Source organism: Pseudorca crassidens, chromosome 3, assembly GCF_039906515.1.
Source record: "Pseudorca crassidens isolate mPseCra1 chromosome 3, mPseCra1.hap1, whole genome shotgun sequence".
NCBI classification, from domain to species: domain Eukaryota; kingdom Metazoa; phylum Chordata; class Mammalia; order Artiodactyla; family Delphinidae; genus Pseudorca; species Pseudorca crassidens.
In genome coordinates this window covers 147190761-147216864 of record NC_090298.1, presented here as the reverse complement: position 1 = coordinate 147216864, position 26104 = coordinate 147190761, and the positions used below count along the sequence as shown (strand labels likewise).

The 26104-nt window shown below is 48.4% G+C and overlaps 1 protein-coding gene across 1 annotated transcript in view; it reads left to right on the top strand.

Annotated features, from left to right (window-relative positions):
* The window catches only part of DOCK2 (dedicator of cytokinesis 2), a 405630-nt gene that overhangs the window by 368348 nt on the left and 11178 nt on the right, over positions 1–26104 (top strand). The window contains exons 39-46 of the mRNA XM_067732884.1: positions 3521–3610; positions 5189–5293; positions 7415–7556; positions 12326–12407; positions 13841–13925; positions 14657–14743; positions 20969–21145; positions 22577–22660. Of these exons, the coding sequence (XP_067588985.1) occupies positions 3521–3610; positions 5189–5293; positions 7415–7556; positions 12326–12407; positions 13841–13925; positions 14657–14743; positions 20969–21145; positions 22577–22660 (852 nt within the window). The remainder of the gene's footprint in view (positions 1–3520; positions 3611–5188; positions 5294–7414; positions 7557–12325; positions 12408–13840; positions 13926–14656; positions 14744–20968; positions 21146–22576; positions 22661–26104) is intronic.

Genomic DNA, 26104 nt, shown 5'->3' with positions numbered 1-26104 from the left:
AGTCACGCTTACTGACTTATCTTCAGAGTACTTATCACTCTCAGACATGACCTTGATCATTTTGTTTTTGCTTGCTCATGTCTGGCTCCCCACTTTAGAAGGCCATGAGCACAGAGACTTGCCTTGTCCACTGCTAAGTGCCCCGTAGCTAGCACAGAGCCTTACATATGGGGCCTAGTAGATATATATTGAATAACTTAATTAATTGAATGTATGAATGACATCATGGTACCACCATTGATCTCTAAACAGCAAGAACAGGATGTTTTGTTGGGTTAGGTCTGGAGGTTGGCCAGACCTGCTACTGCCCATCCTCCAGTCTCCAGTAGACCTTCAGGAAACACCAACCCAAATGCTGTAGGAAGCATAGCACGGTGGTTAAGTGCTCAGGCTCTGGGTTTCAAGCCTCGTTCCTCTACCACCCACAATCTCCTTGGCCTTTCAGAGATTCCAATTCCCCATCCATAATAGTGGGACATTAACAGTACGTACTTCCTAGTTGCATTGTGAAAATTAGGTGAGAAAATGCATGTAGAGCACCTAACAGAGGACCTGGTACATAGTAGTAGCTTGTTAAATTTTAACTGTCATCATTATTACCTACTCTGCCCTTGAGGCCCCAGTTGACTGGCCACTTCCCCTGTCAAGTTTTTCTTGAGTCCTCCATCTTCCGTACAGCTCTGCCTCTCCTCTGAATGGCAAGGCCTCTTACAGTTCATCAAGACACAATTTAATACTTAATTTTGACCTGTTCTGTCACTGCAGTTCATTGCATCTGTCTTAGTCTGATCTTCCCACCTTCCCTGGAAAGATAAAATGAGGTAATGTCTGTGGAAGGCTTATAAATTCCCAGGAGTTGAGCGGTTGGAGAACACTGTCTTTATAATTTACAATTATAAGCCTCTTGAGGGCAGAGACTCTGCCATCCCTGGAACCTCCTGTCCTGCTGACTCGATGTCAGAGCTTACTCTTGGTTTATGAGCTGACTAAGTCGGTCACAGTGTGAAAGCCCCAAAAGGACATGTCAAGCCTTGTCCTCTGCCAACTATCCAGTTCAACCCACTCTGTGCTGAGCAGAGAGGAAAAAGGCATAATCCCCAGTGTCAAGGGGCTTATTATCTAGTGGGTAAAGCAGACATACCGATTATCATCTTTTTTTGCACACAACCCTTTGGTGTTGTGCAAAAACGGGGAAAGGAGGCGGGAACGGGGTGGTATTAAAGTACTTTGGGAGCAGAGAGGAGGGGGCAGATGGGTATAGCTCACCCTGGAAGCCACTGCTGTCGTAGCTTCTAGAATGAAGCCCAAACTCTTTAGCATCCCTTTAACTTCCTTTCCCCATATCTCCCCTCATGGAGACTCATTGATCTAGACACACACAATGACTTTCTACTCCATAAGTCCATCTGTCATTACCTGGTGGACTCCTGTACATCCCTCAAAACCCAACTAGTACATCTGTTTATGTGTGTGCTTTACACACTCCTATGTCATGAAAGCAGAGACTGTGTCTTGGCCATTTTTATCACTGTTCCGTCAGTGTATACCATGCCCAGAAGCCAGCAGATGCTCAGTAACTAATGTATGAGACTCAGGGATCAGGGACTGTCAGAGGTCTTAGTGACCACATGGGCAGACCTGAAGGAAATTCCAGGTATCTGACTCCCTGCCTGTCCCCCTCCTTGGCCCCTTAGTGATCTCTTAACACATGGGGAGAGTATTTCTGGCATGTTATGGTGGGAAGTTGGCAAAGACCTCCACTTGAGCTGAACAGTCCCCTGGCCCGGCCTGGGGGTTTTAAAGAAAGCCCCAGGGACTTCCCTGGTGGCACAGTGGTTGAGAATCCTCCTGCCAGTGCAGGGTACACGGGTTCGATCCCTGGTCCGGGGAAGATCCCACATGCGGTGGAGCAGCTAAGCCCGTGTGCCACAACTACCGAGCCTGCGCTCTAGAGCCCTTGAGCCATGACTACTGAGCCCACGCACCACAACTACTAAAGCCCACACACCTAGAGCCCGTGCTCCGCAACGAGAAGCCACCGCAGTGAGAAGCCCACACACTGCAACACAGAGTAGCCCCCTCTCACCGCAATTTGAGAAAACCCACGCGCAGCAACGAAGACACAATGCAGCCAAAAAAAAAAAAAAAGCCTCAGCCCAGCCTGGTCTGTGGACTTGATTCCTCCTGGCACATAAAGCATTTTTATGCTGCTCACTAAGCTGTCCATGGGTTTACAGCCGTGGCTCCTCCACTCAGCACTTGCCTTTATTTATTTTTATGCTTGGATGCAGAGAGAGCGCTTTTGCGACAAAGCACACACTGTGTTTTGGCAACGTCGCCTCTCTCCTCCCCCACCTCCCCCAGCTTTTCCATTAAGGTGCATCTTCCATTTTAAGCCAAATGTGAAATGTAATGGGTGTCCCTTGAGATTGCCAGATCTCCAGCCCACCCAGCACCTCCCTCTGCCTCTCTGCAGAGGTTGATGACCCCTTTGATCAAGGATGGAATGATAATCTATTGGTTTCAGTCAAAACGGAGCAGATGAAAAGGACCCCCTCTGTCCAGAGTTTGTTTTTCAGATTTTTTTTTAAAGATGGAAAAGACCTATTTAAAAAAAGTTTTCATCACTCTTTTTCATGCTGCCCCCTGCACAGTCACCCTAAATAACACCGTTAAGAAGTGATGGGTATAAAATTTCATTTACGCAAGATGAATAAATTCTAGACATCTTCTGTACAACATTGGGCCTATAGTTAACAATTCTGTATTGTGCATTTAAAAATCTGTTAAGTGGGTAGATCTCAGGTTGTGTCCTCACCACAAGTTTTTTAAAAAGTGAGAGAAAGAGAGGGAGGGAGGAAGAGAGGGAGGGAAGAAAGTTGGCCAAAGGAAAAAAAAAAAGTGACGGACTGGCAGAGTGGAAAGATCCTAAGAGCGAACATCAGGGGAACTGGATCTGGCGTCAACTCTGTCCCCGGAAACTCGCTGCCCTCTTACTTCTTTGTGAACCATTTCTGTTTGGGAAATGGGGTTACCACCTCCCTGCCCCACCTGCACACAGGGAGCTGAGGCAGTCAAATGTTCATTTACTGAGCACTTCTAAGGGAGGGAATGAAGCACAAGGTCGAGGGTCACACTCGTGTGCATCCTGGCCCTGCTTTTGGTTGGGCGTTTGACCTGGGGCAGATGCTCTGCTGATCTGAACCTCCATTTCTCACCTGGGAAATGCAGATGCTACTAGTCACCTCTCAGGGTGGTTGTGAAGATCCCGAGAGCATGTAAATAAAGTATCCAGCCTCGTCTGTGGGTGTTCCATTATTTATCACAAAACTAGGGTGAGAGGCAGAGGGTAGGTCTGCTTCCTGGGAAACGCTCAGCTCCCTGGGTGTAGGACTGGGTCCGGGCCAGAGTAAGGCCCGTGGCTCAGTCCCAGGAGAGAGCTGCCCTGGTCCCTTCCTTAGCAAGGGCTCTGCAAGCCTGGAGGTCCCCCTAACCGTTGTCTCCACGACCTTCCTCGTAGATGTGGGAAGAGGCCATCAGTCTGTGCAAGGAGCTGGCGGAACAGTATGAGATGGAAATCTTTGACTATCAGCTGCTGAGCCAGAACCTGGTAAGCTGTCCCCAGGGGGAGCTGACTGCCCTGGAGGCTGGGTGCTCAGGGCCTTAGCCCGGCAGAGAGGCTGGGCAGAGGGGGAGGCGGGGCAGGAAGCCACATGGGGTTAGGACATCAGGAAAGGAATGGAAGTAGGGCCTGAGCTGAGCCAGGCTGTGCTGAGCATCTCCCTCCCAGTTGGGAATATTTCCCAAGGGAGGTCTTCTGGGAAAACTCATCAGTTTCTCAGATGGAGCGTTAAGTACCTGCTTGGCGTTGGGGCCGCTGCCGTTGCCCACCCAGTAAACACTGTGCTACATTTGCAGGAAAATTCCCACAAATCACTAGGCCAATTAAATAAAAACGCAAATGCGTGCTTTCTGATTAACAGGTAAATCACATTAAAATGCTCCCCATCTGGCCATCCCCATTAGCTCCTCGAAGCTTGTGACTTGGTGGTACCAGTGGAAAGTGGGGGGAAGCCAGCCTATCCTGTTTATGCCGCAGAGGCCAGGGCTTGGGGGTGGGTGACCCCTGCAGGGAAAATGCAGAACTTTTTGTCTGCTCCCCCCACTCTCTTCCCACTGGCCTGAGAGCCAGGACCCCAGGGCCCCATCTGAGCCCATTTTGAGATGCCAGTCCAGCTGTTCGTAGGGAACTGTAAAACAAGAGTCAGAATGTTGGAAGAAGATTGATAGCTTCTGGTGGGGGCGTGGACATGGATTATAGTGTTCTAAGGTATGATGCAAACACACACACTACTTGCACCAAGAAACACTTACATCTACCTGAGTCTGTCCACATAGTTGTTTGTGGGTGTGGAGGCACGCACGCCTTCTAAACGTGTGCAGTGCACAGGCACACACAGAGCACACATCCATGCACACACACGTACCCAGTGTACATTCACGCACACGCTGATGGGCATGCACATCCGTGCACCAAGCCCACATCGCACAGGCTTCATGTCCGGGGCCACACACATTTATCTTCCATGTTGTGTCCAATTGAAGATGCACCAGTCTATTTTACGTGCCCCATCATGATTTCTCTCCAGTTAATAGTAATTGGGAGATGCCATTAGGTGTAAAGTAAAACACAAACTATTTTCAAAGATGTTAAAATATGAAAAACACACACCTCTTGGAATTGATGAAATATGTTAGGTGTGCATACATAGGAAGACATCTATATCCGGAAACACTTATCCATCCATAGGCCGTCACAAACACACTTCCAGTGAGAGTGGAGTGACGATGCTGCTGGGGGCTCTGAACAGCTGGCTGGATTCAGTTCCGTACTTCCTGGCTGCGCTGTGAGATACCATTTCTTTATCTGCAAAACAGAGATACAATTCCATGGGATTGTCATGAGGGCAATGCAAGTAAATGTGCTGGTGCAGGTAGCGTGATTAACAGGGTATCTGGTTACAGCCATCACTATTATGATTACAGACAGTTCCATGACTATGCAAACACATGCACTCGGCACATTGGTTCTGGTGGAAGGATCCCATCTTAACTGTGGCCTCTTGGAGTTGAATGTGCCTTTAATACACATCTGTGTTGTCACAAGCTATGGGTTTTCTTCTTCCAGGTCCAGCAGGCAAAATTCTATGAAAACATCATGAAAATCCTCAGACCCAAGCCAGACTACTTTGCTGTGGGATACTACGGCCAGGGTTTCCCCTCCTTTCTCCGGGTAAGTCTGTGGGTGACACAGACACAGGCCAGGGATCCGCGGCCTTGGCATCCCGGCTCTCCCTCTGTGCTTTGAGGCTCTGCTTGTGCTCAGAACCTGTGCTCTTCTCTGTCTGAACGCTGTCCCCACCTTCACACACACCCCAGTCCCCCTCCATCCTCAGCACCTCAGCCACCCCCCGTGTTTCTCGACATACACAGCAATCAGAGCTGCCTTGTGAGGTAGTGAGCACCCCATACTGGGAATGAGGTGCTCAGAGAGGCTGGAGGAGCTCTGCTACCCAGCAGGCACTGCAGAGCACTAGTTGTCAGACCTTTTGGTCTCAGGGCCATTTTCTCTCTGAAAAATGATCAAGGCCCCTGAAGAACTTCTGTATTTGTAGACTTTATCTGTCTACATTTACGATACTCAAAATTAAAGCTAAGAAGATTTTTAAATGCAGTTGTCCCTTGGTATCCACCAGGAATTGGTTTCAGGACCCTCTGCAGATACCAAAATCTAGTACTCAAGTCCCTTGTATGAAATAGTGTAGTATTTGCATATAACCTCCTAAGTGCTTTAAATCACCTCTGGACTACTTATAATACCAAATACAATGTAAATGCTATGTAAATAGTTGCTGGAGTGCAGCAAATTCAAGTTTTGCCTTTTGGAACTTTCTGGAATTTTTTTTCAAATATTTTTGATACACGGCTGAATCCATGGATTAAGAACCTGAAGACACGGAGGATTAACTGTATCCATTTATTTAAAAATAAGAAGAATAAACCCATCATATGTTAAAATAAATTAGATCTTTATGAAAATGGCTGTATTTTCCAATAAAAAATTAGTGCATATAGTGAGATTGTTTCATATTTTTGCAAAGAGTTTTAATCTTGTGAGGCCCTGACGGGGTCTTGGGGCCCCTCAGGGATCCCCTGGAGCACAGTGTCTGAACTGCTGCTTTCCTGGATTATTGATTCATCAGGGAGAGAGTTGCGTTAGGTCAGCTGAAGACTTCTCTTCTGGTCTTTGAGTCTGTGGTTCAATCCTCAGGTCAGGGAGATACAAAAGAAACCTGACCTCCCCTGATTGAGTCTCGTCAAGGAGACAAACCACTCACCATGACCAGTCGGTGCGGCAGTCAGGGTGGCCCTCCAGAGTGAGCTGCAGAGGGGGGAGCTAGTGAAGGTTTCCTGCATGGAATAGAGATGACTTCCCACACCTGATCCTGCATCACAGACCCCTGGGGAACTTGTTAAAAGTTCACGTTCCTGGGTCCCACTCCCACAGACTCCATTTCAGCAGGTCTGGAGTGAGGCCCAAGAATCTGAACTTCTAGAAGGCTCCTAGGCTTTTGTGATGAGAGGCCAGGTTTGGAAACAAACACTGATATATAAAGGTCAGTGGCAGACATGGGTTTGGACAGAAGAATTTAGGGGCCATTAGAGGCAGCACAGATATGGTCTAAAACAGGGTTTCTCACCTTCAGCTCTGTGGACATTTTAGACCAGGTGACTCTTAGCTGTGAGGGCCTGTCCTGTGCACTGAAGGATGTTTAGCAGCACCCTGGGCCTCTACCCACTAGGTTCCAGTAGTGGCCCTCTCTGGAGCCGAGACAACCAAAAATGTTTCCAGGCATTGCCAGCATCCCAAATCACGCCCTGTTTGAAAACGACCAGTCTAAAAGAAGCTAACATGGTCAAGGAGCAATAAAGAGCGTGTTTCCACAGATCCAAGTGGTGAAGGACCTGAATGCTGGTCCCTTCCAGCCCACAGGTCCAGCCCACAAGGTCCATTAAAGGCAGGAGGGAAACTGTGTGGTCAAGTAAATGGGAGAGTGGGTGTGACACAGTGAAAGCTGAGTGAGGAATTATTCTGGAAGCTGCACTTAAGATCGTTGGAAGAAAAAGTTCTCAGCATCCATGATCTCCTCTCCCTTTAGAACCCATCTTTTTAAAGAAGTGGTGTGTCTAGCTAGAAGGTCAGTGACTTGAGCTCTTCCTTTCTTTCCCTTGGGGAGAAACAGAGAGTGGAGAGATCTATAGAAGGTCCCCATGACAGGCCTCCCAGCTTTGCTTGAACCATCTCCTCCAAGGCTGGGCCCTGGGATCTCTGATGGGTGTCATTTCTCTGCAGAACAAAGTGTTCATCTACCGAGGGAAGGAGTATGAGCGAAGAGAAGATTTCCAGATGCAGCTGATGAGCCAGTTCCCCAACGCAGAGAAGATGAACACAACCTCTGCCCCCGGGGATGATGTGAAGAATGCCCCAGGCCAGTGTATCCTTTAAGAATGCCCCAGCCAAGGGCCAGGCATGGGCAGCCCTGCCGGGACTTCAGTCCACAGAGCCCCGTCTTAGAGCTCAGAACTACTGCCAGAATCATTGCAGTGGTGCCAATATTAGTGTCCAGTGTGGGATCCAAAAAGAACCCATCTCAGGAAACTCTAAATGTTGCCTTCATTGATAAATTCACTCACTCACTCATTCCTTCATTCTTGTGATGATTACTGCCAGCCCTGACTCTGCCAAGCCTTGTGCAAGGCATTGGAGACTACACTCACAAAGGGGTTCTACCTCCAGGGAGCTTTCAGTGTAGCAAGTAAAAGACATTGAACAGCTAATTGCATTGTTAAATATGCATTTAGAAAAACGTGATCAATGCTAAAAGAAAGCCCTTCAGCTTGCCGTGATTGGGAGGGCAGGGAACGCTTCCTTGAGGAGGGCGATGTTGAAGGTGAGGTAATGAGCCAAAGCTTAGTGGGAGGTGGGAAGAATGTCCCAGACAGCGGGAAGAGCCGCCATCCGCAAAAGCAAAGGTTCCGAGAACTGGAATGGTGCCACATTGCCCTTATAATAAAACCCAAACTCCCGACCAAGGCCTGCGAGGCTGTCTGTCCATCATCTGACCCCTTCCTGTGTCTCCAGTGTCCTCGCCTCCGACTCTTCCTTCCCTTTCTCTCTGGCCGCACAGATCTTGTTTCTGTTCCTTAAACATGCCCAGCTTGTTCCCGCCTCTGGGCCTGTGCATTCTCTCTTCCCTCTGCTTGGAATGCCTTTCCCCCAGCTCCTGTCTCACCCATCAGATCCTAACTCAGTGTCACCTCCCACAAGAGGCCTTCCCTGGCCCCCTTATCGGAAGCCTTCTGGACTCTGTTATCTGAAACCCTGTTTGTTTGCTTTAGAGAATTGATCTCAATCTGTCGTTATCTGTTGTGCTCTCAAAGACAGAACTAGAACAGAAGCTCCGGGAGGGCAGAGACCTGCGCTGCCAAGCTCACTGCAGTAATCCCCGAAGCCAACTCTCAGAAAATACTTGCTGGTTAACAGAAAGAGAAAGAAAACAAGAGAGAAGGAAAAAGCAAGAGGAGATAGATAGAGAAAGGAAGGAGGGAGGGAGGTACCACCGATGGAGCCAGCTCTCTGGAGCACACAGAAGGCCAAGGCGACAGGAGATGGTGCTAGTGAGGTTGGGTAGAGCGTGCTGGAAATGGGCTCCATTGCAGCAAAGCATGATGTTCATAAGGCCGGTTCTGACGCTGGGCTGGGTCAGGGCTCGGGGGGTCAGAGAGGGTACAGACCCAAGGATAAGGCAGACAGCTGAGCGACGGGGGAGGGGGTACGTTAACCTAGCCTGGCTCCTGTGTTGCACCCTGTAGCACAAATTAAGTTACATCCTTTAAAATGGGGCTGACAGGTTTCATGGCTGGTCTGCTAAGTCTGCCGAACCTTAATCCAAATATTTTCCACTCGCGTGATAAATATTCATCTGTAACCTTTTCATTGTGCTCGCCTGCCCTTCATGCCTGCTCTACCATGGTTGTTTGCGGGAGGAAGTGCAACCGGTGGTGGGCCTGGCTGGTTACAAATGGGAGTTTGGTTATAGGCGAGACATGGGATTAGTACTAAGGCCCTTCTAAGTGGATATCCTGGTGTTGAACAACTCTGTGACCTTTTAACTCGTGGTGGGAGGGGAGAGCTTGTGTGACTGGGCCACGTCATTATACGCAGGCCTGATTCAGCTCCAGGAACCAGGTAGAAAAGAGAAAGTGGGAGGGCTGACATTTGCTAAATATCTTCTTCATGCCACACATGAGACTGAGTGTTTTATAACTAATTTTTCTAATCCCCATACAACCCTATTAGGTGGGTATTGATTTTCCCTATTTCATAGAGAAGGAACATACAGGGCAGAGAGGTAAGGTGCTTTGCCTAGGGTTACAAAGCTAGTTAATGATGGAGTTGAGATTTGAACTCCAAGATCTGTCTCAACGTCTGCATTCTTTCTGTAGTGCCGTTGTTTTGTTTAAGATTAGTGAACAGAATGTTCTTTATTAACTATTGTAACATGGTGGCGCACCAGGCATTGTTTCATTTTATCCTCACGCATTGTTTCATTGTATCCTCATAGTAATCCTGTGAGTTGGGTAGTATCACTCTGCATTTTGCAAATAAGAAGACTAAGGCTCAGGAAAATGTAAGCAGCTTGTACCAGGTCCCAGGAATTGATGGAACTAGGATTTGAACTCGGGTCGGACTTTTGCCAAAATCTAAGCTCTTAAGGCTCTGTTCTCTTGCCTTTACGTGTTGCAAAGCTGACAAGCAGTTTGAAAAGGGGACAAATCTCATGTCTTCTCACTTAGGTATCCAAGTAGTAGAAGACATTTGAAAGCAAAGGTCTCTGTTGGGTGTCTCCTGTCCCCCGCCCTCTCCTCTGCCTAGACCTTGGAGCTACAGTTCCATGTATAGATTCAGCACGGTTCCATGCATACATTCAGCACATGGTGAGAGAGTCAAGCCATGCATCCTGCTGGACGTGATCAGAGGGCTCTGATGTCACTGGCTTCTCCAGGACAGGTTTGGATTCTTCTCTTAGGCCAAGTCCAATTGCTAAGATCAGTAGACATGGTTTAGAACCTACTTTAAAATAGAGGTTGGCAGACTTCTCTGTAAAGGACCAGATAGGACATATTTTAGTCTCTGTGGGCCATGTGTCTCTGTCACAATTACTCAACTCTGCTGTGGTGGGAGAGCAGCCGTAGGTAGTACATAAATGGACGGGTATGACTGTGCCCCGATAAGACTATATTTATGAACACCGAAATTTGAATTTAATATATTTTCACACGTCACATAATACTTTTTTTCAAATATTTTAAAATATAAAAAGTATTCTTAGCTGTGAGCCATACAAGGACAGGCAGTGAGCAGGATTTGACCCGAGGGCCATAGTTTGCCAGTCCTGCTCTAGACTTAATCCAGGGTGATTTCCCTCCCAGAGAAGGCTGTTTGCTATTTGACTTGAGAAGGAAGGTAGTTTTCCTGATTATGGAAATCCTCCCAGTGAGGTTTATTCATTTGTGTTAAGTATTGCTCGCTCTTGCCCTCTCCTCTGTGTGTGTGTGTGTGTGTGTGTGTGTGTGTGCGCGCGCGCGCACGTGCGCGTATGTGTGTGTGTCTCTGTGTCTCTCTGTCTCTCTCTGAGGCACTCTCATTTCATGTGGAAATACTCTTCAGAGGTAAAACAGTTAAAGCCCCAAGACATTAGTATGAAGTGAACTTATTGGGGGAGGGGGATTAAATTTAACTTGGAATTATATTTCGGCCATTTCTTATGTGTGAAAGAGCCCTAGCCTCTGCATCAGAAAGCTCACAGTCTGGTGGGGAAGCAACAGAAGGGAGAAGAGAGGGAGCTGGAGAGATAAGAGTCCTAATTACAGATGCGTTGCTTTGGAGGGTCAGGAAGGAAAAGGACACCTGGATGAGGATAGATTGAATGTTCATGGAGCTGTGGGGAAATCGTCCACACAAAGGGAACAGTATAGTCTGTTGGATACTCAGAGATAATGGTGGGAAATGACTTGGAATCATATTAGAATATCTGAATACTCCATATGCAAATATTGGCATATTTGAATGCCAACAAGAGGAGTCTGTGATTCCTTAGTTGGCAGAAGTGTCAGGCTTAGGGGAAGAGTTTTTGGACTTATGGTGGTCATCAGGTAGAATAGAGGGATGAGAGTACTTGGATACCTGAAGAAGAGAGATGGGTAAAGAAGCCATGGAAGGTAGGGAAAGGGAAGTAAGGTCCAGGGATGGGACCAGTGACTACTGACCTTGTTTATTTGGCTTGCCATATTATCGATTTACAATGAATAAAGGTCTAGAATAGGCATGACAAAGATCTGGCACACCTGATGCCTCTCCTGTATCCTGTGCCCATGGCAGGCATCACTAATCGATCATGGACCTCTTTCCCACTGAGCCTGGACATGGCCTTACATTCCTGCCCCAGACAGTTACTCTCAAACTTTCAGAGTTGGAGTACAAAATGAACGTATTTGCCTTCTCTAAAGCAGTGCTTCTCAAACTGGAGCGTGCATATGAATCACCTGAGTATCTTATAAAATACAGACTCTGATTCAGTAGGTCTGAGGTGGGACCTGAGATTCACCATTTCTAACAAGCTCTCAGGTGATGGTGATGCTGCTGGTCAGAGGGCTGCACTGAACAGAAGTCTGGAATCAAAGAACCCTGAGCTTAGGGTTAAGAGACCCCAATACAGACCCTTGCTCTGTGCTCACAAGCTGTGTGACCTTCAACAGGTTGTCCAGCTTCTTTGACCTTGATGTCCTTGTCTCTGGAAAGTATGATTTACGTTAACAGCGCTGCTCAGCAAAACCGGAGAGATGAAAGGAGACCATGGGGAGACGTGCGCTGCAGTTGATGGACAGCTATAAATGCATTAGGCGTTATTCTTGTTAATGATAATAATATAGCAATGATAATGATAATTAAGGACTACTAACCAACTGTTAGCAGAGGTTGAGCCCTGGCATGGGTTGCAAGTGACGGGCAGCTCTGTCAAGGACCACAGTGACTGCTAACTGGTCACTAGGACCTAGTTGGCAGCCAGCACCCTGAGGTTGGTCACTCGTTAAAAACTTGGGCCCAGAAGGACTGTCCTGGGAGGTCTCACCTGGGACCTGCTGTGCTTGGAACTGTCCCCCCGACTGAGACGTTGTGAGCTCTTAACTGCGGGAATCACAGACATCCAGTGTTTCACTGTCCAGCCCGTCTTGGATGAACACGCAAGGTTCAAGAATAAGCCGGTGCCTGACCAGATTATGAAGTAAGTCCCACAGCTCAGGGGAGGGAGTGTTGGGGAGGAGCATCCCATGGGGCTGCCAAGACGAGCTGGCAGCAGGACAGGCCGTGGTGCCTTCTAGTTCCTTCCCTATCTTAGCCAGCCTGTCCTCCCTTTTCCTCTTGGGAGAAGCACCACCTCTCCCATGACCCCTCTGGGCTCTGCCCCTGAAAAGGCTGACACCAGAGATGGCCGGGGAGAGCGAGGGGTGAGGCTCACCTTGTGGCAGAGCGAGTCCGCAGGAAGCAGCAGTGGGCTTCGCTGAAGTGGACGTGGAGAGCCGGTTGCTCAGGTTGATCCCAGAGTGGCTCCAGAAATCCACAGCCAGAGAGTGTGGGCAGACGGGCGACAGGCAGGTGGGGGACAGAGGGCCGGTGCTCAGGCCGAGCACTTCCTCCACAGGGACATCTTGTAGGCATTTGTTAAGGTGCATTGACAATGGTTGTGTTCAGATTACGACGTAAAAAGGGGACATCAGAGGAGTTCCCTGGCTGTCCAGTGGTTAGGACTCGGCGCTTTCACTGCTGAGGGGCCGGGTTTAATCCCTGGTTGGGGAACCCACAAGTTGTGAGGCACAACGAAAAATCCCACAAGTTGTGAGGCACAGCCAAAACATGAAATAAAAAATAAATAATAAAATGAAATAGGGGACATTAGAGGAAGCAGCATGAAGGCAGGTGTGGTCTGTTTAATGCCAGATCGCAAGGTCAGGGATGAGGCAACAAAGCAGGGCACCACGCTGCCCCCTCCAAGCTGTCTGGCTCACGCCACTCAGGCCCAGACACCCAGTTGAGCACCTCGAGTGGCTTAGGAAAAGGCCTCTCTTCTGGGAAGACCCGTTGGAAGCAGGAGCTCCTTTGTGAGAGGAAAGGCCTGTTCCTACGGGGAGAAGCAGCCTCACGGCAGTGCAGGCGGCTGAGCAGATCCTCAAGCTCAGCTTGGAGCTCAGCCTCCCGTCACCTCTCGGCCAGGCACCCTTGGGCAGGGGATGACCACCATACGGCTAGCACCATGCCCTGCTGGCCCTGACGTTAGAACCGCCCCAGAGGTTCAAGGGAGAGTGATTTGGGGGATGGCTGGGACACCTAAGGAGATCCTTGGAAGATGCCCCTGGGACATTAGCCTAGGACCTTAGATGTATCCAGACCCTTCATTGAGATCACAAGAAACAATAACCCAGGCACCACTATGTGCATTAGTGATAGAATTCCAACTTTGGGGGTACCCTACGGGGTGCTATGTTCTCATGAGAGCCTAAGACCGACTAGCTTCTAAATCATCTCACAAGGAAAGCCTGGTTTTAAGTGTTGCAGCGAGGACTCTGCCAGACGTGGAGTTTACCTAGTGGGCCTCCCTGGACGGTACAGGGTCAGGTCAGGTTTTGCTCTCAGGAGCCTCAGCCTCTTCCTGTCTTGCAGCTTTTATAAGTCCAACTACGTGCAGAAGTTCCACTACTCCCGGCCAGTGCGCAGGGGGACCGTTGACCCTGAGAATGAGTTTGCCGTAAGTATCTCCCCTCCCCTCCCCTTTGGCAGCCTTGATCGTTGCCCAGGGCCTCCTTTACCAACCAGAGCCTGCACCTGCCAGAATCAGAATTGGGAGGGCATCTGATCTAAAGCCAAAGGAAGGAACACTAGCTTCCATTGGTACGATGACACCCATTCTCCAGGCTCTTCTGTTGGGTTTGCTTTCTCATTTCTTGAGCCTCTCCACTCTCTAGATACCACCCAGGCCTGGCGTGAGATGCACCTTTCAACCTCAGGGAGTTCACAGTCCCCAGTGTCACTGTGTGCTTCCCAGCCAGGACCTACCTGTCTTCTATTCCCGAGGGCCGAGGCTGGCACGAGGAGACAGCTCCAAGTCTCTCTCAGCTCTTTCCCTTGGACTGTGATTCTTTGCACTGGGGGAGTCACTGTCCCTTGAAGAATCTGATGAACACTGTAGACCTCCCCCCAGAAAATGCAGGTGGATGCATTCAATGTTGCCTAAAACTTCTGCCTGTTCAGAGACCCAGGTTAAAACATACTGGACCCAAATCCAGGGAAAACTTAAACTTCACCTTGGGAAAGAATTCTTCAGGGTAAAGTGGGAGCGTATTTCTGAGTCTTGTAATTTTTATTCTGATTCCGGGTGGATAGGAGGCCTGGGGGCCTGGCTGGGTTCCCACCAAACTCTGATGGTCAGGTTTCATGTGTGTTGCTTTCCTGCCCTTGTCACCCCTGCCCACGGGACAGTCGATGTGGATCGAGAGGACCTCCTTTGTGACCGCGTACAAGCTTCCGGGCATCCTGCGCTGGTTTGAGGTGACTCAAATGTCCCAGGTGAGTCTGTGGGGCTCAGGAGGCTCCTGAGACTGGAAAAAGGGAAATGCTTTTGTTCAAAGCCACTGCAGGAGTCCAGGAATTCTGGTGCAGGAAGGGACCTGAGGCAGCATCCAGTTTACCTGCTTTCAAATTTTTTTTTTTTTTAAGCATCAGATAACATTTTTTTCCCTGCAAATGAAAGGTACCATAGAATCCGGTAATAAAGCAGATGAATGGGGAGCTTCTGTGGTTGGGTGCAGGGGGAGGAAGAGGGCCTGGAACTCAATCGACACAACCACCCTCTCATATCCTCCCCTTCCAACAGCCCTTTGGGGACCCCTCTGCAGAATCTCACTATGAGTCCATTTTATACTTGGATAAACTGAAGCTCAGAGAAAGGAAATTACACAGAGGCAAAGCTCTGGCTAGAATGCAAGTATTTGAACTCCATGGTGCAGATAGCATGTGTTTTGCTTCTCAACACACTTCAGGGTCTCCATGTCCTCAAACAGCTGGGGATCTTGCAGCCCTCAGGATGCAAAGGTCAATCCGGTGAAATCTGAGAAGCAGGGACATATTCGGGATGTCTTATTCACTTATTCATTCAACAAATATTTAATGAGTACCTAACACATGTCAATCAAGCACCTAGAGATTTTGCAATGAAGCTTACATTCTAGTGGCAAAGACGCACTAAAAAGCCTAAGCGAATATATACTATGTCAGGTGGAGATAACCACTATGGAGAAAAATAAAAGAGAAAGGTGATGAAGGAGTGGTGGGTATTTTAAGTAGGATGGTCGTAGAAATCCTTCCTGCTAAATGGCTTTAGATCAAAGGTCTGAAGGAAGTGAGGACATGGTCCTTGCAGATACCGAAGAGAAGGACATTCTAGCAGAGGAAATAGCAAGTGCAAGGGCCCTGGGACAGAACAGGCTTATGTCTGAATTAGAACAAGTGACGGGGGAGTAGCAGGAGTCTGATAGCAGGTCATATAGGGCCTTGTAGGCACCATAAGGACTTGGGCTTTTCCACTGGGTGAATTTGAGTCACAAGCAGAGGAGGGACATTGTCTGACTGACGTTTTCAAGCTACTGTATGATCAACATTGAGACCATCCCCCTTCAGCCCTTAAGGGCCCCCAGCAGCCAGGTGGTCCTCCAATCTCCTTTTCACAGTCATGGCGAAGACCTTAGGGACCATATAATAACGATGATGACATCAGCAGACATTACTGAGCATGTGCCAGACTGTTCACATGTGTGACCTCACTTAAACCCCTCAACAAGGCTGCGAGGTAGATATTATTATTCTCCCGTTTTACAGATGAGGAAACCGAGTGAGTTAGTGGGTTGCTCAAGGTTAGTAAAAGAGGTGAGGTTTGACTATAACCTCTCATACCAGGCACCTGGATGGACTCATTCTCTCCTCTTTCCTTAACATGTCCCCAGCCCACCCCAGTAATTAGTGCCCTGGAGAGGAAGAAACTACTCATGCCCTTTATTCATGGGACACATCGGTTCATGATAAGCTTGGATAAGTGTCCCAGGTGCTGTGTCAAGGACTTTGTAACATTATCCTGTTTAATCCCACAAAACTGTGTGAAGTACATCATATTATGAATCCCATTTTTGAGGTGAGAAATCAGAAACTTTCTACTAAGCCGTAGTCTCTACCCATTGGCCCTGGCTGTGCCCTTTCCTCTGGTGGTGCTCAGTAAGGTGCCTCTCCTCCTTCGCTGTCCCCACAGGACTGTAGGCAAACTGAAGGAATTCCCGCCTGCACTCTCTGAACGCCTCATCTCCCGCCATGGTATCTCACCTCCTAATAGACTACATAATTTGCCTGTGTGTTTATTTTTAATATCTAGAATTTTAAATATAATAGCATTATAATATAAGCTCCACTAGACTGTGAGATCCAGGAAGACAGATTTTTGTCCGTTTTGTTCCCTGCCATATCTCTGAGTGCAAGGAATAGTCTTAGACACATAATTGGTGCTCAAGAATAGTTATTAAGGGACTTCCCTGATGGTGCAGCGGTTGAGAATCTGCCTGCCAATGCAGGGGACACGGGTTCGATCCCTGGTCCTCGAAGATCCCACATGCCATGGAACAGCTAAGCCTGTGCGCCACAGCTACCGAGGCTGTGCCCTAGAGCCCACGAGCCACAACTGCTGAGCCCGCATGCCGCAACTACTGAAGCCCGCATGCCTAGAGCCTGTGCTCCGCAACAAGAGAAGCCACTGCAATGAGAAGCCCACGCACTGCAACAAAGAGTAGCTCCCGCTCACCACACCTAGAGAAAGCCCACGCACAGCAACGAAGACCCAATGCAGCCAAAAATAAATAAATAAATTTATATTAAAAAGAATAATAGTTATTAAGTAAATCCATTAACCAATCAGTCAGTTAATATGCAGAAACCCATAATATATGAAGTGCTTACCTCGTTTTATGAACTCAGGATTCTGAAATTAGGAAAGAAATAGTCAACATTTTTGTTTCACTTCTTTTATCCTGATACCCTCTGATAGAAGGGATTGGGAAAACCTCCAAAAAGTTGACCAGAGTGACTTTATCTCTGATAGCCTCCCTCATTTGAGTTACCAAGAATTTCAGGATGTCTCAGACACAGAAGTTTCATGGGTGCTGAGTGAATTCCTCTCCAAGCATTTGTTTTTGTGGTATAGAATTTGTACCTTGTTCTTGGTTGTTCCTTTTATGAATCGTCATGACTACAGTGCTGTTTGTACAGAGAGGTGTTTTCTGATAGGATTCAAGTGTAAGTTCTGCTTATTGAGGGTCCTTTCCTTTTTCTTGGCCCTGAGAATATGTAATCTTTACAAGAAGTCCTGAGCTGGGGGTCAGAGACCCAAATTCAACTTGGTTATTAACAAGCTATAGGATGTTGGACAAACACAGTGTATCTCTGGCCTTAGTTTTCATCATCTGTAAAATAGACATGAGAAAACTATGGAATTTCAGAGCTGAAAGACACTCTGAAGGTCATTTAATCCAAGAGCTATAAATTCAAATACCTTCAGAGCCCAGGAAGATAACTGTAAATATGGGAACTCGTCCCATTAAGACAACGGGGAGTGGTAGAAGCTGTGGCAAACTCCTTCCAGCTGAATTAGTTTCTTAAAAACTTAGAACTCACGTGCTGGCTAAATGACAGACCCAGGCCCAGTTTGGCCTACACATCTCCAATGTGCAACCCCATTCCTAGCCCTTGTCCATTTAAATTATTTTGCATATGAGAAAACTGAAGCTCAAAGATGGGACTTGAACTGCCAAAGTGATCAGTGGTAGAAGTAGGTTGTAATAATGATGTCTATCTTACACAGTTCAGAGGTTTCCTAAGAGGATTCATGAAGGTGATAATGTGGGAGAGGCCTTTGAGGAATGTGAAACACCACTCGATGGCGAGGGATTATCACCGCTTTCCCGAGTGCCTTTAACATTGTTTCCAAAGTACAGTTATTCCTCAGTATCTGAGGGTGTTGGTTCTAGGAGCCCCCTCGGATACCAAAATTGTTTAAGTCCCTTACATAAAAGGGCGTAAGTACAGTGAATACAGTTGGGCCTCCGTATCAGTGGTTAGTTGAATTCGAGGTTGGTTAAATCCAAGGATGTAAAACCCAAGGGTATGGAGCTCTGACTGTATCTTCCAGGATAATTCATTTTCCCCGCACAGCAAGCTGGGCAGGGCCTATATACCTGTGCTGCCAGTAAGGAAACTGAGGCTCAGCTTAGGAAAGAGACCAGAGATTTGAGGGCTTGACCAAGTCCTAACAACCGGTGTATGGCAAGTTTGGTAGCAGAGTGTGGTCTGTATGTGGGGGAGAAGCTCGCCCTTGGAATTCGGACACTGGCGCGCTCCCCAGCGCTGCCCCATCTACCCTTAGGTGAAGGACTTACCTGCTGTTGGGGGGATTGAATGAGAGCACGTGTGGGACACACCCAGCATGGGCTGGCACAGGGGAGGCAGTCCACAAACGGCGCCATCTCGTTTACCGTGATCAGTGCTTTTATAACTGTTACCAGCTCCGGACCTCCAGGTCTTCCACCAAATATGTAACCCCCATCGCTCTGCTCTAGAGAGTGACGTACTCATCTACACAAACATCCAGAGGTGAGAATCCAAAGGAGTTTCGTTCTCATTCTCTGTCCTGTTGTCTGTAACAAGGTTAAAGACGTAGGGATACAAAAATAGCTTCAGAAATGAGGAAGAAAGCCAAGCAACAGGACTTTCCATTTTTCACAACTCACCGTAAAGCATGAGTCTCTCAGACATACCAGGCTACTGTTGAAATCCAGGTGTGCTACTGGGCTCTGTCCAAGTGGTTGTGATAGATTTTCCTTTAGAACTCAGTCTAGACCTCAGCTTGGAGAAGCCCCTGCAGGGTAGGTCTGTGTGCTTGACAGAAACTGGACCATGGGTTGCAGCTTGTGGAACATGGGCTGCCGCCTCTACCAGGCCGAGCAGCCTTCCCCCTACAGCTCTGTGTGTGTGTGTGTGCGTGCGCACTTGAGTGTGTATGTGCGTGCATGTGTGACGGAAAGAGGATGACATTGTGTCACTGTGTCTTGTATCACAGAGAGAGAGAGGAGAGAGCCTACTCCCAGGGCCTTCTCACTGCAGAGATAGCCACTTTCAAAAATGTCCAGAAACAAGGAAGGGGGGTGAGGAGGCTAAGATTTCACAGGGATTTAAGGAAATAGTTTAAAAAGATGACCAAGAGCATGGCTGTGGAGGCTGGTTCTCCCCTTCACATATACTCAACAGTTAACAATAACTAGCAGGTGCACTTTTTAAAGAACTCCGCTGTAAGTCAAGTGTCATATTATCTCAACTAATCTTTGCTAAGTCAAGTGTCATATTATCTCAACTAATCTTTGCTATGTCTCCACTGAAGCAGGCCCTGTAGCACCACCACTCAACAGATGGTAACACTTAGGGTTGCCTCCATGAAGTTTTCCCGGATTACTTCACCCTTCCCTCCAGCCCCACCCACCCTGCCAGGGAGTCTTCCCTTCTCAGGACAGCTGCTAGTCCCTGTCCTGACACCTACAAGAGTTAATAACAGTAACTACCAGCTACTTTTTTTTTTGCGGTATGCGGGCCTCACTGTTGTGGCCTCTCGCGTTGCGGAGCACAGGCTCTAGACGCGCAGGCTCAGCGGCCATGGCTCACGGGCCCAGCCACTCCGCGGCATGTGGGATCTTCCCGGACCGGGGCACGAACCCGTGTCCCCTGCATCGGCAGGCGGACTCTCAACCACTGCGCCACCAGGGAAGCCCTACCAGCTACTTTTTGAAGTAGATGTTCTTATCCTCATTTTACCAGTAAGTCAACTGAGGCTCAGAACGTTTGGGAAACTCGCCCAAGGTCACACAGAGAAAATGGCTGAGATTGGCACTCATTTTTATTTGCTTAGTTTAGTTCAGGAGTCAGGAAACTATGGCCTATGAGCCAGAGCCCACCTGCGCCTAATTTTGTAAATAGGTTTATTGGAACCACCATGCTCATAGATTTACATATCGCCTGTAGCTGATTTCTTCCTACAATAACAGAGTTGAGTTGTTGCCACACACAACATCTGGCCCTTTCACAGAAAAAGTGTGCAGACTTCTTGCTTAGTGTTTTACTCTCGATCCCATGCTCTTGGGAACCACTGTTCTGCCAGTTAGCACCTGATGGCACTGTGTTTATCTTGCTTTCTAAGAGGTGTTGAAGACATGGTTAGTTTTATCTTCCCAACTAAACTGAATCTACCTTGGAGCAGTGACCCCTCATATAACAAGTCTCGGGACCTACTGTGGGCCAGGCCGGGTGATCACATCGTCAGCTGCTCTAATCCCTTCAGCTAAGTGCTCACACATAGTAGGTCCACAACCAATACCAGATGGGTTGAATTGGAGCGTCTTTCACCAGGTAGTAAGAAGAAAAACCCTCCCTGGAGCACACCCAGCCTCTGAGACCCCAGCGAGCGCCTGACACTTCCTGCCTGCATTTCCCCAGGGAGATCCCTCTTTTGCTAAGCACAGATTCAGCCTGTCTCTCCCCACACAGCCGGCAACCCCCAGGGCTCAGTAATTACCACAAGAGCCTGCTACAGCCCCTTGGGGAGCATTGCCTCATTTGAATTCCAACCCCAAATGAAATCAATACCAATAATTTTATCTATTTTTAAAGCGACCTGCTGAGGCCCTTTCTTCTTGATCTCGTTTTCAACAGACCACAATTAGCCCTCTGGAGAACGCCATCGAAACCATGTCCGTGGCCAACGAGAAGATCCTGATGATGATAAACCAGTACCAGAGTGACGAAAGCCTCCCGATAAACCCACTCTCCATGCTCCTGAATGGAATCGTGGACCCTGCTGTCATGGGAGGGTTCGCCAAGTATGAGACGGTGAGGGCTCCCCTCTCCAGGCCCTGGTGGAGACAGAGCAGTGGCAGGAGGGCCCAGAGCAGACACAGCTGCATGCCACTCATCTTGCTGTGGCTGTTTGTCCCTCAGAAGGACACTTCAGCTTGTTTAGACCTCATACACATTCCAGAGTTTCTTTAGCCTCATCTCCTTCACCTCTCATCTCATCTCCTTCCCACCCTCAATGCCATGCTCTGTCAGAGGTCATAGAGATCCCTTATCCCACTGGGCACATCGAGATACCTTTGTCAAGAGGAGGCTCTGGGATGTCCACGAGCCAGACCATAAAAGTCAAGCACCACAAATCAAAGTACATGCTACCTGTGTCAAGCCATCTCTTCTATAGATGATGGAAATGACCTCCAGAAATGGGAAGGAATGAAACACGGAATCTGTGAAAATACAGAAGGGATGGGAGATCGACTCTCAAGCGAGAGTTATAATCTAGATATTCAGGTCATAAGGACCCTCCAGAAATCCCCACACATTTCAGCCACAGATTTCATTTCTGAGGCTCCTGGTGTCCGTGGCGAAAAGGGAAACGCCATCAGTTATATGAGTCACATTTTCCACTGGGGGAAAATAATTACTCAATAAGGAGACATAACTTTTCCCAGCTCTGAAAAAGAATAGAAAGTCCTTATTTGGCTCTCACCTGGGCCATACGTTAATGGGAGGGAAAAATGGACTCTTCGTTCTCATAAGTCTCATGATGGACTCTTTATTATCTTTTCTATGTCATCCATTGATGTAAAACTAGGAATACGGCACAATAGTATAACTCACGGACAGTAATTCCGGTTAGTCCTTCCAGCTACCCTTGGACACCCCGTAGAGTCATCCATTGGTAATCCTTTGTTCAGCCTTGAGGGGTGATATGCCTGTGTATATACGTGCACACACTGAGAACAGGAGCCGAGAAGGAGCTGGGGCTGCCAAGGTCACACACGATGAGGGAGGTGAGCTGGAAAGCCCACCAGGTGAACTTCCTTACTGAGTTTTCTCTCCTGGGACGGTGCCTTGACTGTGCAGCAGAATCCCCAGCAGGGCTTCTTCACACACAGCTGCCTCCACCCCACCTCCGACCCCAGAGGCTCTGATTCAGTACGTCTGGGTGGGGCCTGAGAATTTGCATCTCTGGCAAGTTCCCAGGTGATGCTGCTGCTGCGGGTCCAGAGACCCCTCTTCAAGAACAATTTCCTGGGGTTTGTGACCCTTTCCCAGTGGATACCGATCTGAGCCCCGGGAGGAGGAAACGTCAGTCCCTACACGTCCCTGACTGTTGCCCATCCACGTAGGAATGGCCTCATTCCTGCCCCTGTCAACTGGAAGCCTCTCCCAGTGCCAGAGAGGTGGGTCGTGGGGTCCACGGCAAAGGAACAGGAAACCCCCAACGTCTGTTTGTCCTGCTAGGCCTTCTTCACTGAAGAGTACACCAGGGACCACCCCGAGGACCAGGACAAGCTGAGCTGCCTCAAGGACCTGATTGCGTGGCAGGTAAAGCAGAGGCAGACTGGGGGTAGGCCAGCCCTGTGTCCGTCCTTTCGCCTCCCCGGTTCGCCTGCCCTCTGCTAGCCTCTGGCCGGTATGGCCGACTTTCATACTGCTCTCCTGCCCTCTGGCTTTTGGCCTTTCTTCTGACTCTGTCTTCACCTGAGCAGGTGCATCGTGGAAGCGGGATTTGGGGCCCTGCACCCTTGGGGTGCTGCACTGGCGCCGGGCAGTGATGCTGTGCTGCGTGTTGCTAAGACTGCCCTGTTGGATGTTGAATTCAGGAGGTGGCTTCCCCCAGGGGGACTGAAGTGAAAGGCAGGGTCCCGCGCACCTCCCACCACCTCCCACCACACCCAGCACCCGCCAGTCAGATAATGGAAGACTTCGGCCCCTACCCCACCTCTCCTCCTACTAAGGCTGACCCAATTTGTCGCAGACAGTGCTCAGATGGATATCAGGTTTTGAAAATAATCGAGGCCTCGGTTTGGTTGGTTTTCAGGCAAAGGGTCTGCACTCTGCACGAGCTGCTCAGCCCTCCGGAGCCCAGCCCGGCACCTTGGAAGGACTGTCCTTCCCGCCCGCTTTGTCCTGCTATCTGCTTATCTGCCCTCTCCTTGCATCCTTGTCCCTCTGCCCCTTCCCTCCGCCATCTCCTTCTCTCTGACTCTTGCTGTGCATGTGTCTCTGTCTTTCTCCTCTCCTTGGAAGTTCTTTGCTTCTCCCCGTCCCCTCTCTGACTTTGGCCTGTCTCTGCTGCCCGCCTCACACCTCACTCCTGGCTCTGCTTCCCTTACGCATCTCTCTCCACTGCCCTCCCTCCTTCTCTGCTTTCTCTCTGGCTCCCTCTCCCGTGTTTTCTCTCCCTCCTGCTCTCTCCTGCTCTCTGCCACTCCCTAGAGAAGAAACAATCCCCAGACCCCTAGCCCAGAGGCATTCAGAGGACCAGGCTCCTGGTCTAGGCCTGCAGCAGCCCCTCCTCAAGCATCTCCGTGCTCTCCACGGACCACCCAGCACCCAGGACGCAGGGTGGGCTCTGGAGGGTGCGCTGGGGGGAGGCTGGGGAGGCGAGCAGGGCAGCAGGGGGCAGCGTCTGCAGCTGCTGGCCCTCCCTCCTCCCTTCTTGCCAGTTACAGTGCAAAGAAAAGCCAGCTACTGTGGTAGGGAGTTTTTGTTACTCTAGGGGAATTAGGGAGTGAGAAGCATTGGGTGCAGCCTCTTTTCTTAAAATAAGGATTCCTAATTCAGGTCCTTCTCTGCCTCTGCCAAATTATGCAAAGTGAGGCCTTAAAAATAAAATGCCAGGCGCTGCGCAGATACACTCTCCTGAATGCATTTTGTGAGTCTGGAATTTTCTCTCCCTTCTTACCTTGTGCCACCTGTGAAACCCAGACACCCCCAAGAGCCCCAGCCTTCTGAGGTCATCGTGCCCTTTAATACTCAAATAATGATACTCCCCGCTCCCCATCCCCAGCTCGGGAAGCAGGAAGACTCAGCTTTGGTTGGTTCCCTTCCTCAGCTCTTTCTGGGGTGCCCCAGGGAGGGCTAACATGTCACACAAATGTGTCTGGGTGCTGGGGGTCATTCTCAATCCATATCACTGTCCTGGGCCTTTCTGCTGCGCATGTCTTATCACCTGGTAGTGGACTCTCTGGGCTGTATTCACCACACCCAAAGCATGGACCAGACTGTGGCCTCAGAGCACAGCCGATAGCAGGCCGTGCCTTCTAAGGAAATTCTTCCAAAGTCTTGCAGTTCATAGAGGGGCACCACAAGCAAAGGAAGGAGACTTTGAAAGCATGTATTTGATGTTACAGCTTCTAAGAGCCTGCAAAGGGGATTGCCCTGGGCCACATTCCTCCCACTCAGAGTCCAGCATCCTGAATACTCAAAAGACGCTGCTCTGCGCAGGGTGAAGGTGACCTTTTTTACGTTACACACAGCACATTAGCTCTTCCATTTTATTCCATTCATTCTTGCAACTTATATATATTTGAGTCCCAACTGTGTGCCACGCAAAAGAAATAAAGCGCTGGATAAAATTGTGGGCCTGCTACCTCCCTCCCTTCTTGGAGCTTAATTATAGATTGGATCTTGGTTTGCCAAAGCCAGATTCACTTTGGATCTTCTCAGAACACGAGACCCTTAGATTTCAAAGGGAGATGTACTTGCACCACTAGCAACCCAACAGAAGCTAGAAGTGCAAAGTACATTATGTGTTCAAGATTTCATGGTTTTCAAGAGTGATCGCTTCTTAATTTTTTTCTTCGTAAAAATTTTCTCTCTATTTATTGGCATGGAACGATGTCTACAGTACATTCTTCTTGTAAACATTTCACGAGATATTACATAGAGGAAACTACACATAACAAAAATACACAGCACACTGAGTTGTCACTGTACACTTACGTGGCCACCACCAGATGAAGAAGCAGAATTCCTCTAGCACCCAGAAGCCTCTCTTGTGCCTTCTTTTAGTCATTGCCAGCCCTCCCCAAGGTCGACCCCTCTCCTGCTTTTACAGTAACCATTAACTTGCTTTGTAAAAATACTTTTTAACCACCCAAGCACTCATTGCTAAACACTGTAGTTTACTTTTGCTTGTTTTTGACCTATATATAAATGGAATCACACAGTGTGCATTCTTTTGTGTCTAACTTATTTTGTTTACTGTTATGTTTCAAAATTGATTTATTTTGTTGTACATAGCAATCATTGATTCATTTTCATTGATGTATAATCGTCTATGCAGCTGGACTGTATAACTGTGCCAAAACATATTTATTTAGTTTTCAACTGATGGAGATTTGGGTTGATTTCAGTTTGAGGGTATTACAGGTCGTGCTGTTCTGAACATCTCTGTGTGTGTCTTTTTGGCACACACATGCACAGTTTCTGTTGGATGTATACCTAGGTGTGGAATTGCTCGGTTATACTATGTTAGAATATCTGGCTTGAACAGATGACTGCCAAACTTCTATCACTATAGATTAGTTTTGTCAGTTCTTGAACGTCATAAAAGTGGTATTACACAGTATGTGTTACTGTGTGCCTGGCTTCTTCTTTTCACTGTAACGCCTTTGTGATTCATCCAGGCTGTTACATGCAAGAGAAGTTTTTCTTTTTTTGTTCTAAGTGGTATCCGTTGTGTGACTATACAATATACCAATAATATACCGATGTATTTATCCATTCTCCTGTTGATGGTGGGTTGTTTTCAGGTTTTGGACAGTGTGGACAGAGTTGTAGGAACATTCTCGTTCGTGTTTTTTGATGGGCATAAACTCTCAGCGTCCTCACTCTCTCTCTAGTAGTGGGAGTGCTGGGTCACGCGTTTATCTTTAGCCTTACTGGATACCAAGAGGCAGTTTTCCAAAGTGGCTGAGCCAATTTACACTCCCACCAAGAACTTCTGTGAATCTGGGTTGCTCCACATTCTCGCTGACGCAT